The sequence below is a fragment of the Esox lucius genome, chromosome 5 (genome assembly GCF_011004845.1).
Source record: "Esox lucius isolate fEsoLuc1 chromosome 5, fEsoLuc1.pri, whole genome shotgun sequence".
Lineage (NCBI taxonomy): Eukaryota > Metazoa > Chordata > Actinopteri > Esociformes > Esocidae > Esox > Esox lucius.
This window is the reverse complement of record NC_047573.1, coordinates 14,938,175-14,951,029: the sequence shown is the minus strand read 5'-3', so window position 1 is coordinate 14,951,029 and position 12,855 is coordinate 14,938,175. Positions and strand designations below refer to the sequence as shown.

The 12,855-nt window shown below is 43.3% G+C and overlaps 2 protein-coding genes across 4 annotated transcripts in view; both read right to left on the bottom strand.

Moving 5' to 3' along the window:
* Positions 1-7,166, bottom strand: part of spata20 (spermatogenesis associated 20) — a 35,806-nt gene extending 28,640 nt beyond the window's left edge. The window contains exons 1-2 of one of the 3 annotated variants that reach the window (XM_013133845.4): positions 6,881-7,166; positions 981-1,037 (exon numbers count right to left, since the gene is read on the bottom strand). In XM_013133845.4, coding sequence (XP_012989299.3) covers positions 981-1,037; positions 6,881-7,083 — 260 coding nt within the window. In that variant the 5' untranslated portion in view covers positions 7,084-7,166. Of the gene's footprint in view, positions 1-980; positions 1,038-2,709; positions 2,781-6,880 lie in introns of those variants that run through there. The other 2 variants (XM_010891924.5, XM_010891925.5) reach the window with 2 other exon arrangements.
* Positions 7,167-8,743: 1,577 nt separating this feature from the next.
* Positions 8,744-12,410, bottom strand: LOC105023047 (pepsin A). The gene is made up of 9 exons (XM_010891927.3): positions 12,306-12,410; positions 11,228-11,378; positions 10,711-10,828; positions 10,485-10,603; positions 10,184-10,380; positions 9,730-9,846; positions 9,468-9,609; positions 9,171-9,269; positions 8,744-9,071 (listed from the first exon to the last, which is right to left on the bottom strand). Exons 1-9 carry the CDS (start codon positions 12,359-12,361, stop codon positions 8,934-8,936), a joined length of 1,137 nt encoding a protein of 378 aa, XP_010890229.2. The 5' UTR covers positions 12,362-12,410; the 3' UTR covers positions 8,744-8,933.
* Positions 12,411-12,855: the final 445 nt, after the last annotated feature.

The window sequence follows — 12,855 nt, the reverse complement described above, 5'->3', positions numbered from 1 at the left end:
GCTTTGCAGACAACATCTGGAAAAGACAACACTAAGATCTGTCCTCGTAATTATTTATATATATATTTTTTTATGTTTCAACAATGATACAGCTGGGAGTATACTCTCCATTTAGCGTGCAGCAGCAATTGTGTGGAACGTCTGAGCCCAGTGAAGTGACTCGAGCTGTATCCCTTCTAGCCATGATCATATCTAGTGATTCGTTTTTGGAGCAATGCCCGAGCAAATCATTGGCATATCATTGGGTTGACGGGTTGTGAAGCGTCACTAATTTAAACTAAGTTCCACCCCTTTTAAAGACAATAATTCTGTTTCATTTAGGGCTAAGAGGCTAGCTCAGTGTTTCCCAATCCTGGTCGTTTTTGTTTTGTTTTTACCCGAACACTCCCATACACATACATATATACATATACACTCACCTAAAGGATTATTAGGAACACCTGGTCAATTTCTCATTAATGCAATTATCTAATCATCCAATCACATGGCAGTTGCTTCAATGCATTTAGGGCTGTGGTCCTGGTCAAGACAATCTCCTGAACTCCAAACTGAATGTCAGAATGGGAAAGAAAGGTGATTTAAGCAATTTTGAGCGTGTCATGGTTGTTGGTGCCAGACGGGCCAGTCTGAGTATTTCACAATCTGCTCAGTTACTTGGATTTTCACGCACAACCATTTCTAGGGTTTACAAAGAATGGTGTGAAAAGGGAAAAACATCCAGTATGTGGCAGTCCTGTGGGCGAAAATGCCTTGTTGATGCTTGAGGTCAGAGGAGAATGGGCTGACTGATTCAAGCTGATAGAAGACCAAGTTTGACTGAAATAACCACTTGTTACAACCGAGGTATGCAGCAAAGCATTTGTGAAGCCACAACACGCACAACCTTGAGGCGGATGGGCTACAACAGCAGAAGACCCCACTGGGTACCATTCATCTCCACTACAAATAGGAAAAAGAGGCTACAATTTGCACGAGCTCACCAAAATTGGACAGTTGAAGACTGGAAGAATGTTGCCTGGTCTGATGAGTCTCGATTTCTGTTGAGACATTCACATGGTAGAGTTAGAATTTGGCGTAAACAGAATGAGAACATGGATCCATCATGCCTTGTTACCACTGTGCAGGCTGGTGGTGGTGGTGTAATGGTGTGGGGGATGTTTTCTTGGCACACTTTAGGCCCCTTAGTGCCAATTGGGCATCGTTTAAATGCCACGGCCTACCTGAGCATTGTTTCTGACCATGTCCATCCCTTTATGACCACCATGTACCCATCGTCTGATGGCTACTTCCAGCAGGATAATGCACTATGTCACAAAGCTCGAATCATTTCAAATTGGTTTCTTGAACATGACAATGAGTTCACTGTACTGAAATGGCCCCCACAATCACCAGATATCAACCCAATAGAGCATCTTTTGGATGTGGTGGAACGGGAGCTTCGTGCCCTGGATGTGCATCCCACAAATCTCCATCAACTGCAAGATGCTATCCTATCAATATGGGCCAACATTTCTAAAGAATGCTTTCAGCACCTTGTTGAATCAATGCCACGTAGAATTAAGGCAGTTCTGAAGGCGAAAGGGGGTCAAACACAGTATTAGTATGGTGTTCCTAATAATCCTTTAGGTGAGTGTACATACATACACTGAACAAAATTATAAACGCAACACTTTTGTTTTTGCCCCCATTTATGATGAGCTGAACTCAAAGATCTAAGACTTTCTCTATGTACACAAAAGGCCTATTTCTCTAAAATATTTCACATTTTACAGTGGCCTTTTATTGTGGCCAGCCTAAGGCATACCTGTGCAATAATCATGCTGTCTAATCAGCATTTTGATACGCCACACCTGTGAGGTGGATGGATTGTCTCGGCAAAGGAGAAGTGCTCACTAACACAGATTTAGACAGATTTGTGAACAATATTTGAGAGAAATAGGCCTTTTGTGTACATAGAGAATGTCTTAGATCGTTGAGTTCAGCTCATCATAAATAGGGTCAAAAAAAGTGTTGCGTTTATAATTTTGTTCAGTGTATACATACTTATATACATACACCGAACAGCCATAACATTATGACCACTGACAGGTAAAGTGAATTGCACTGATAATCTGGTTATCATGTCACCTGTCAGTGGGTGGGACATATTAGGCAGCAAGTGAACATTCTGTCCTCAAAGTTGATATGTTAGAAGCAAGAAAACTGGGCAAGCATAAGGCTCTGAGCGACTTTGACAAGGACCAAATTGTGATGGCTAGACCACTGGGTCAGAGCATCTGCAAAACTGCAGCCCTTGTGGGGTGTACCCACTCTATCAAAAGTGGTCCAAGGAAGGAAAAGCGGTGAACCAGCAACAGGGTTATGGGTGGTTAAGGCTCACTGATGCACGTGGGGAGCGAAGGCTGGCCTGTGTGGTCTGATCCAACAGACGAGCTATTGTAGCTCAAACTGTAGCTCAAAAAATTTATGCCAGTTCTAATAGAAAGGTGTCAGAACGCACAGTGCATTGCAGTTTGTTGCATATGGGGCTGCGTAGACACAGACCAGGCAGAGTGCCCATGCTGACCCCTGTCCACTGCTGAAAGCGCCTACAATGGGCATGTGAGCATCAGAACTGGACCACAGAGCAATGGAGGAAGGTGGCCTGGTCTGATGAATCACATTTCCTTTTACATCACGTAGATGGCCGCGTGAGTGTGAGTCGCTTACCTGGAGGACTCATGGCACCAGGATGCACTATGGAAAGGAGGTAAGCCGGTGGAGGTAATGTGTCAAATGCTTTGGGTAATGTTCTTCTGTGACAACTTGGGTCCTGCCATTCATGTGGATGTTACTTTGACACATACCACCTACCTGAGCATTGTTGCAGACCATGTGCACCCTTTCATGGCAACAGTATCCCCTTATGCCATTGGCCTCTTTCAGCAGGATAATGCACCATGCCACAAAGCAAAAATGGTTCAGGAATGGTTTGAGGAACACAACGAGTTCCAGGTGTTGACTTGGCCTCCAAATTCCCCAGATCTCAATCCAATCGTGCATCTGTGGGATGCGCTGGACAAACAAATCTGAACCATGGAGGCCCAACTTTCGCATCTTAAAGGATCTGCTGCTAACGTCTTGGTGCCAGATACCACAGCACACCTTCAGAGGTCTAGTGAAGTCCATGCCTCGATGGGTCAGGGCTGTTTTGGCAGCAAAAGTGGGACCTACAAAATATTAGGCAGGTGGTCATAATGTTATGGCTGATCGGTATATAAGAAAAATAAATAATATTAAGTTAGGCAAAGAAATGTTTTGTTATTTAACACTGTTTATTTATTTATTTATAGTACATTTAATATATATTCAAAATTCTTTGGCCGCCTGAGAAATTTCTTAAAGACATTCATCAAAGCAGGATGTGTTCATTTATTTGAAAAATTACTAGGCTTTATAACACTGAAGAACGTATAAAAGAAACATTAATAAGGCATGTTGTTGCTATAAATATGAATGTGTAAGAAAACATTTCCCTGGAATAATAACAGTAAAGAATATGCAATGAAAGACAACAAAATGTAAATTTGTATGGCCTCCCTTAGAATTCAAAACCGACAATTCATTTTGGTCGTCTGTGTAATTTCTTCAAGTAGTCCTGTGGTAACGCTTTCCAAGCTTTTCAAAAAATCGTCTCCTAATTCTTCCTCTTCAATGATACTCTTGTTCATCTCCACAGCCTGTAATGTCCTCCCTGCTGGCCAGTTCACCCCTTCATTTCTGCTGCTCTGTCATTAAATGACTCACTTCAAACTCACAGAACAGAACTGCAGGCAGCTGACCAAAACTTGAAGAAAAATAACATCTCGATAATCTATCCTTGGGTTAATGAGGTGCCACTGAGAGGAGCACACACGTGTCGACCATATCCGTGAAAACAAATACAATGAGGCAGCTAGGGGCCACACCACAGGTCCACCTCTCAGAGCCGTGGGCACGTAAACTATCACTCATTTTCCTCTTACCCTTCTAGGTGGATGTGATTCAATTCTGTCATGTCTTTATTTGTCGCTTGATTCTGTTATGTTTGCGCCAGCAGCACCAGTTTTCATTTTTCACAGTGTTCAGCAGAATACTGTGAACCAGGCGATTTAAACCATTATGGTAAATGCATTACCAGAATGACTTATTTGCAGTCTTTTGCCAACAATAAGAATCTGTCCAGAATCGTCAGTCGCAGTTGTCTGGTCACACAGACAATCGCCATGATGAAATGGTTGGAGCTACAAAACGTATACATAACTCAATTCGCATCAGGAGATTCTCTGAAAAACACAGATGTGTTACGTTTTGCTTTCAGACGCCCAGAAGCCATGCTATCAACTAAAAGCTCAGCTAAGGAGTCAGTGGAAAATCACCCTCATCAGGTGAACTAACAAAGACATTCCTTAAAAGTTGGAGCAAAAAAATAATAACCAAAATGGTGTAGGATTCACAGAAACAGATACCAAAACCCCTGTCCACCTGTAGAAAGTCTGCAGTGGCAACGAGCGCGAGCCTAGCTAGTTAGAGTGAACAGAGCCATCAAACCAAGCCCAGCAGAGGAGCCCATGACGGACTACAAAATTTGCTGACATATAACCCACCAAAGAGAGGCTGGGTGCAGATGGCAATAGGATTCGCACAAACCGAAATGGCACCTTAACAACAGAGGCACGTTCTAAGCCAAACACACCAACAACACTGAGGGGATCATTAGAAAGCGAAGCAGAGCCCACATGAGAAAGACAAGGCAAAGAACACATCTACACCGAATACAGAAAGGCATGAAACACAAAAGTACACATGAAGCATGGTATACCAGTGACTGCAGGTGTATACTGGGTATTTATAGCAAAGGAGGTGGGGCTCCTGGCTGCTACACACCTGTAGAGAGTGATTGCATTTGTTATCACAGATTTGCTTGATGGATGCGTGTTCCCTGCTGTGGCACCAAAGCCAATGACAAAAGGGGATAATTATTTCGCTACCTCCTTGCTTCCTTCTCTACTTCTCAATCCACAGCTAAAGCCACATTCTATCACTACACATCTTAAGCTTCTTCCTCTAACCACAGGAAACGTTTCCAACCACTCCTGGAATGTCCACCTCCCCTCTGTTAATGACATCCGCACCTCATTCACTAAACCTGCTGAGGACACTTGTCCCACATACCAAACCTGTCAACACACTAACCCTTTTTCCCTGCCCTCTCCAAATTAAATCCTGCATCTAGTGATGTACGATCACCAGACAACCTGCCCCCTTAACCCCGTCCCCTTCTCCAAACCCTCTCTGGAAACCTCTCCATTCCTCATGGCCCTCAGCAACCCGTCCCTGCATCCCCTTTGAGTTCAAGATGGCCAAATCCTGACGTCAAAAACAACAGACCAGTACTCCTTTGTCATTTGTCGTCTCTTCAACCATCGAGTCATCCTATATGGGTCACCCAACCAAGACCCCTCTCTGTGTCACAGAGGCTCTTTGCACTGCCCAAGCAGACTTTCCCTCCTCAGGTGGGAGGAGGAGACGGAGCTGCTTGTCCACTCTAAGATGGCCGCGACAGCTCCACAGATTCCCCCTTCCAGTGCAAAGACTTCTGGTGTAACTGTTGTAACACTCCCCCAGGCAACACTCAGTAATTGGCCACAAAAATCAAGTCTGTGACTCAACCCTAAATGTTCATGCTCTAAATATTTATAGATTACAGCCTCACCAAGATGGACAGGTATTTGTCATCTGACTTCTGGACTACTGCACCTCTCTCTTGGTAGGGCTCCAAGCATGTGCCATAAAATCTCTGGCAACTTATCCAGAAATAGGAAGCCCACCTGCTGTTTCAACCATCCCAAGTTTGCCTAGTTGCCAAATCAACTTCTGGCTTGGGAAAATGTTTGCATTCTCATTGGACCACATCACAATTTGAAGGCCATACACCATCTGTTTTCAAGTTCATTTGCAAATATTCAGAGTTGACATGTGGTAATGTTACGTCATGATATCATTGCCTATAATATAGCCTTTTTATGATAACATGACATTATTGTTTGGTGGTGGGACGTGGGACAAATGTTACTTTGTGGAACAAATATGACTTTGCTACCAGTGCATGCTAGCATTAGCTGACTGTTCTCACTATACAACATGTCTTACAGAGGTTTGCATGCTAATGGCACTCCCTGTACATAAAAGTATATATTTGCAACAAAGTATGCTGTAAAATGCATTTCAAAAACAATGGCTAATGACAAAACAGTTATGGATTGTTTTTTATTTAAGAGAATTAACAAGATTGAATGAAGCAACTTTAGGGCTAAACTGACAAAACACCAGTAGCAGCATGTAAGAGGTGTGACCACTGTGAAACGTCAGCACGTAATAAGGAACGAACACTCGTTGCAACGTCTTGCGTAAGAGTCTGGCCCTGGCTGAAACGTTTTTAATGAGTTCTTCGAACACCACTGCCTGTCAAGCATGCTAAAAACATTAGCCTTTTAGCGACAACGGCTTTTAGCTGTAAACTTCATAACACCGCAAAATATTAATAACGAGGGAAAGGTTTTGGTCAGGTGTTCAAATAGCAATCCTCTCAAAAAACAGTATCGTCACATTTATTTACAATGTAGTATAATGAGTTGGCCTTCGACTACTCGAGCACGGCCAGTTGGCGAACTGCTAGCTCGAACTCCACAGACAGGCACGAGAATGTAAACCCTCTAGTAGCTAGCGAATGAGCTAGTTAGCAATAATCAATACAATTTACAATCCAGACAATTACCGACCGCTAGCTCAGGTCGCAATATGTTCTCAAATCCTCGATTAGTGTCAGGTTATGGGTCTGATCAATAGCGATATACTTTACCTAAAGAAGCAGTATTGGTACGTCCTGAAAGTCGGCTGCGAGTGGGTCTTGTAACTGGCAGGGAGGGGTGTAAGCCCGTTTGTGCCCCGATTCTGCTCTGGGCTGTTCGGCTTGTCAACTCCGAGTAAAGCAATACTTAGTAGACGAACTGGGTCAACCCGTTTATTTTTTGCCGGCGGCCATGCAAGTCTTAAAGGAAACATCTTAATCCAATGTACCTTATCAAAGAGCTGGCTGGCTCAGTGGAGGGTTACCTACTTGACAGAGCATCTCTCTGGCCAACCAACTTCATTGGCCACATGGGGGCACTACAGAAAAGGGAATGAATGGTTTCATTTATAACTGAGTTAAAATATTCATTTATGATTACACAAAATCTTATTTTTACATGATATTGTAGTTCCTCATTTACTGTAAGTTCCATCCATCCATCATCTTCCGCTTATCCGGGGACGGGTCGCGGGGGCAGCAGTCTAAGCAGAGATGCCCAGACTTCCCTCTCCCCAGACACTTCCTCCAGCTCTTCCGGGGGGACACCGAGGCGTTCCCAGGCCAGCCGGGAGACATAGTCCCTCCAGCGTGTCCTAGGTCTTCCCCGGGGTCTCCTCCCGGTGGGACGGGACCGGAACACCTTCCCAGGAAGGCGTTCCGGAGGCATCCGAAACAGATGCCCAAGCCACCTCTCGATGTGGAGGAGCAGCGGCTCTACTCTGAGCTCCTCCCGGGTGACCGAGCTTCTCACCCTATCTCTAAGGGATCGCCCAGCCACCCTGCGGAGAAAGCTCATTTCGGCCGCCTGTATCCGGGATCTTGTCCTTTCGGTCATGACCCAAAGCTCATGACCATAGGTGAGAGTAGGAACGTAGATTGACCAGTATATCGAGAGCTTCGCTTTGCGGCTCAGCTCTTTCTTCATCACGACAGACTGATACATCGACCGCATTACTGCAGAAGATGCACCAATCCGTCTGTCAATCTCCCGTTCCATCCTTCCCTCACTCGTGAACAAAACCCCTAGATACTTAAACTCCTCCACTTGAGGCAGGCACTCTCCACCAACCTGAAGTGGGCAAGCCACCCTTTTCCCACTGAGGACCATGGCCTCGGATTTGGAGGTACTGATTCTCATCCCCACCGCTTCACACTCGGCTGTAAGTTCCTCGTTTGCTATGTATGTGCCCCTCTATCAATTGACTCATATGGCAAAGTAGACAGCTTCTAACCCTTTCGAGGCCAGGAACCTACTGGTTTTCTGTTCTACTTTATTAATAATTGCACCCACCTGTCCCAGGTCTAAAAAAGCAAATGATAAGGGGGTTACAATTAAAGAAATGGATGGGAATAGCTTTGAGGGCCATTTAATACTCCTGTCTCCTTAGTCTTTGAATGAGGTTTTACATCCTCACATCCAAGTGTACTTTCAAGTGCACTTCCCAAAGCAAGGGACCAGAACATAAGATGGTAGATAGAGATTCTCCCAAGTGAAAATGGGTAGGGTGAGGTCTTATGGGCTGTCTGCAAGTTGAGTCAAGCCTGTGCTGGCCCCCACTATATATTGCATATCCTATTTCCTCTTTCCTTTGCTTGTCAATTCAAGAGGTATGTAATCTGTCCAAATTGTTTAGAAAGTATCAACATCCATCTAAGATTTTGAAGTGCTAATATTAGTAGCGTTTGGCAGGGCAGGGTCTCAAACTCACAACATCACAGCGAGACACACTACCCACTGCTCCAAGTAGAGGTATTATCTGTCATACTCCAGTTACACATATTGCACATTGTCTTTATTCTTTTTTATTATTTATTTAAAAAATGTTTATCATGCTGTGGTGTACGCCTATAAAAAGAAGACCATCAAACCAATAATGATACAACTTATTTAATATTTTTGAGGGGGGGGGGGTGAAATCATAATCAATTAAACACAGCATGTAATGATTCACTTTCAATTATAAACAACCCACAAACAATCTTTAAATTGCACTTGAGAGCAGTGATGTTTATGTAGCTGTTGTTCATATCTTCATGGGATCCATTGCTGATCTATATTAAATTATCTAGCCAGGGCAAGGCCCACCATGTTCTGGGCTCTGTTAAAGATGGAATAGTACTGTCTGATGAAGACATCACCCAGGATCCACAGGTTGGAGTTACTACGTTGGAGACCGGTACGGCAGCCATAATACGGAGACTGTATGGTTGCAAAGACAGAGAGGGAGATAGTCAAAACAGTGTTATATTCACATCTGGGTGATGTCAGCTCTACTCACACACACACATGAAGACACACCTGGCGGACATAGGTCGACCCTGAGAGGGTGAAGGCTTGTCCGTTAATGTTGAAGACAATCGATGGCATGCTGTTAACGCTGTTACAGTTCACCACGTTCTGAAAAGTCAGATGAAAACAGAGGCAGGAGGGATGAAATCAGAAGAGGGAAAAGGATGTGCAGATGGACTGTGTATTTTAAACAGCTTTGTCTGAGATTGACAATGTGAGTAATGTCGGTCCTACTGACTCTGGACATCTATAAAGGTCAATTACCGGTTATTTGTGACAAACAGACAATGTGATGGTATGACTTACATCGCCGTTGGCAGAATAAGATCCCACAGCACCTGCGATCCTATCAATGTCACCCTGAGGTCCCACAATGTTTGAGGTGCCGGTGTCCACAATAGCCTGGCAGCCACCACTACAGGCCACAATCTGACCATTCACAGTCACACTGCAATGTGCATACAATCAAACACAGACCGGGAGAAGGTCATTTAGGGTGCTTGGATCTAGCTTATAGTACTAAATTATAGGCATTTATAACCCAGTACATAACATTCGGTAACTTCACCTGTCAACGGTAATCTGCCAGTACAGCTCAGAGGACAGAGGGATCCATGCGATCGAGCCTTGGTAGTGGTTGGGGTCAATCCCACCGAAGGTCACCACACTACCTGCAGCAGAGTTCCTGGAGATTGACAACAACAATAGAATTGGAAGAGTAGGAGGGGAGAGAAAGAGACTGTGAGTGCTTGTAGATTACATTATCCATGTGTTGCTTATTTGGTTGTGTATTGTTTTGCTTTTGAATGCGTTCATATATATTACGTGTCATTTCTTTTCATTTTCATTGCTTTGAAAATTGTGGCAATCATGACAGTGTAATAGTAAATGGATATAAGAAAAAGATGGAACAAGAGTTGTGGTGTTAGCTTAATGTTGAATGTCTCAACATCAGAACTACTTAAGAGACAATGGATTCATTTGGAACCCTTTCCTGCTTAAAGTCCAATCTGATCAATTACTTGCTCAAGTAGACAGAGAAAATGTCCTGGTCGACGAGATGTTGGTTCATCATGTTGTCGAAGACGGGGGTGGCCTGAGAGGCAGCAAGGCGTGGGTAAGCCAGACCCAGGATGCCATCAGCCTTCATGTGGGCCATGAAGGGAGCCTCGGTCTGACTGAGCCCAAACATCTGGTTCTGCACAGAGATCCCACCCACCTATAGAGAGAACAAGAAGGAAGAGAAAGGAGAGTATTTGTGAAAGTACAGAAACCCACCAAACACTACATTTCCGGTCATCGTGGTGTGGTGTTTGTCTTTACCCCAACTGTGTCATAGCCCATGAAACCAGTCATGCTGCCAGTACCATACTGAATGGATAGGCTCCTGCCAGCGTTCCTGAAGGTGGATGAATGACCAGGGCTGAACCTCCTGTGGTTTTCTGAGAGGGGAGACACAATTAGCCTAGGAGGAAGAATCTGTGTGTGTGTGCACGAGTGTAGTAGTCTGTGTGTGTGTGTGTGTGTGTTTGTGTGTGTGTGTAAGTACCACAGGCTGCACTGTTGCAGTAGACAGAAGGAACCCACAGGTTGGACGAGCCAGTGTCAAAGATCACAGTGAAGGACTGAGGGGGTGTTCCAATGGAGATCACTCCAAAATAAGCCAGCTAGAGAACAGAGACAATGGAATGGTTACTTTTCCCAGCACCATGGTATCAGAAGAATATAAGACCACAGGTCATCAGCCAGTGCCAACTCTTGCCTTCTGGGGACCCTAAGTAAAACTAGATTTGGGACCCCCCCTCCCCTATCAGTCAGGGGCACCTTAGCGATCAGAGGCGCCCTAGTGGTTGGGAGCCCTAAGGGAACGCTTATTTCTCTTATGCCTAGAACCGGCCCTGTCATTAGCAATCAAGTTGTCTATTTCCACTTCTGTTGTTGTCAATGTTTCAGTAATTAATTCTGACAAGTCTAATGAATTTAAGTAGAATGGATGTTCTTCTGCCTTCTCATTTGCCCTTCTAAGTAGAATGCACTACGCTGATGCAACCCATATTCATGATTACATCAGCATCATTGGTCATCTGCTCGCCAGCGACGTAGAGACGAGGGTCTTGAAACTTGATGGGGTTGAATGGATACTTCAACTTGAACTCCTCCCACAAACCCTGCTCCTCCAGACTCTCTCTAGCACTCTTCCCTTTGATCAGGGGCACCCTGTAGGGAAAGAGAAATGAGGCAAGCCACTTAGCTCCGGCAAGTAAAGGGTCAAAGTTTGAAGACCTGGTCAAACCATCGCAATGTGCTACATAGGAACATAGGGTAACAATGTTGGGGTAGCTACTTTGAAAAGACAGTTTACCAATCTGTCAATGTCAATTGCTTTACACTGAAAAGACTTAAGCTAATTTGCTAAAGTGACTTTGAAAAAGTTGTTAACAAAATTCTGAAGAAATGAATCAAAATGTGAATTTGATAGTCATAGACTACACATGACAAAATATCATGACATCACATTTTGTTACCATCAAATTTCCAGTGTTACAGCCAAATGAATTCAGTGCAAACAAACACCCAATAATTATGTAGTTGGACTAGCTTATTAGCAATGTTTCATTTTTAGCATTAAAGACACATTTCACTATAATCTCAAATAATAGCTCATAATCCACTAGAACTCCATATGAAATTGTTAAATGATCCATGGTTTCTCCACCGTAAAAAACCCACATAGTACAGATTCTACCCCCAATTAACCACTAAAACAGTGTTTCATATGAGAATCAAACAATTCTGTTGGAAAAGTCTTGCCAATTTCTCCAATATTTTAATTTATAAAATAAATTGGAGAAGCGATAGAAGTATGCTTCAATGAAACACTGTGTAGTTCTAGTAGTTAACTTCAACACGACATGGCAAAAGAGAAATTAAGTACTGAAACCACTACATGAATTTGAAATAAGTTAAAATGCCAGCAAGCTACAGAGACATTTTCTGAAACTATGACAATATATAGTTCACTACCCCTAAACACTGCAAGCAATACAACAGTGCAATTATTCTAATATTTCACTTAGTTTAGGGTATTCTCTACAATTTCACTGTCTTCTGAACTGTTATAGGAGAAGAGTAAGAGAAACATACTGGATAATGCACTCAGAGAGTGCCACCATGGCACACAGAACGATAGCCCACTTCATGATTCACTATGATGTTTGGTCTGCTCAGCTGTCACCTGTAGAACTCCTTAACCTGTACAAAGAGGATATCTATCAATTATAGCAGTCGCTATGTAGAAAACCATCTAAAACTTTAATTAGATCCAGACTCACCTGCAGATGCTTGTGATCTTAGACAAGTGTGTTTGGGGTCTTTTATACAGGTGCACCAGAGTTTCTTTATCACTATGATAAGCACATTTCCAGTGGCCATGATAATTATATGGGTGAAATAATGGATGACCTCCAGACAATGTCAATCATATGATTAAAGAGGAAAGATTGGTTACAGTACAATAAAGTTATGTTTATGTAATGTTAAAAAGTATTATCTGAGAATAAACATATCTGAGTGATTGCTTGTGCTTACTCAGTGATATAAAGTAATGGTCTCTTTGGTAGTAGCAGTTGTAAATTTTACTTTTGGACCGGATTGACCTAGCTGAAAAGGTATATTTAACTTACAAATGTGGAAC

Coding starts and splice junctions, on each gene's coding strand:
- LOC105023047 (XM_010891927.3), bottom strand. CDS start 12,361: ATGAAGTGGGCTATCGTTCTGTGTGCCATGGTGGCACTCTCTGAGTGC. Junction 10,604..10,710: donor CTGCAACAGTGCAGCCTGTG/GTACTTACACAC, acceptor CTCCCCTCTCAG/AAAACCACAGGAGGTTCAGC. Junction 10,381..10,484: donor TGGGCTATGACACAGTTGGG/GTAAAGACAAAC, acceptor TTCTCTCTATAG/GTGGGTGGGATCTCTGTGCA.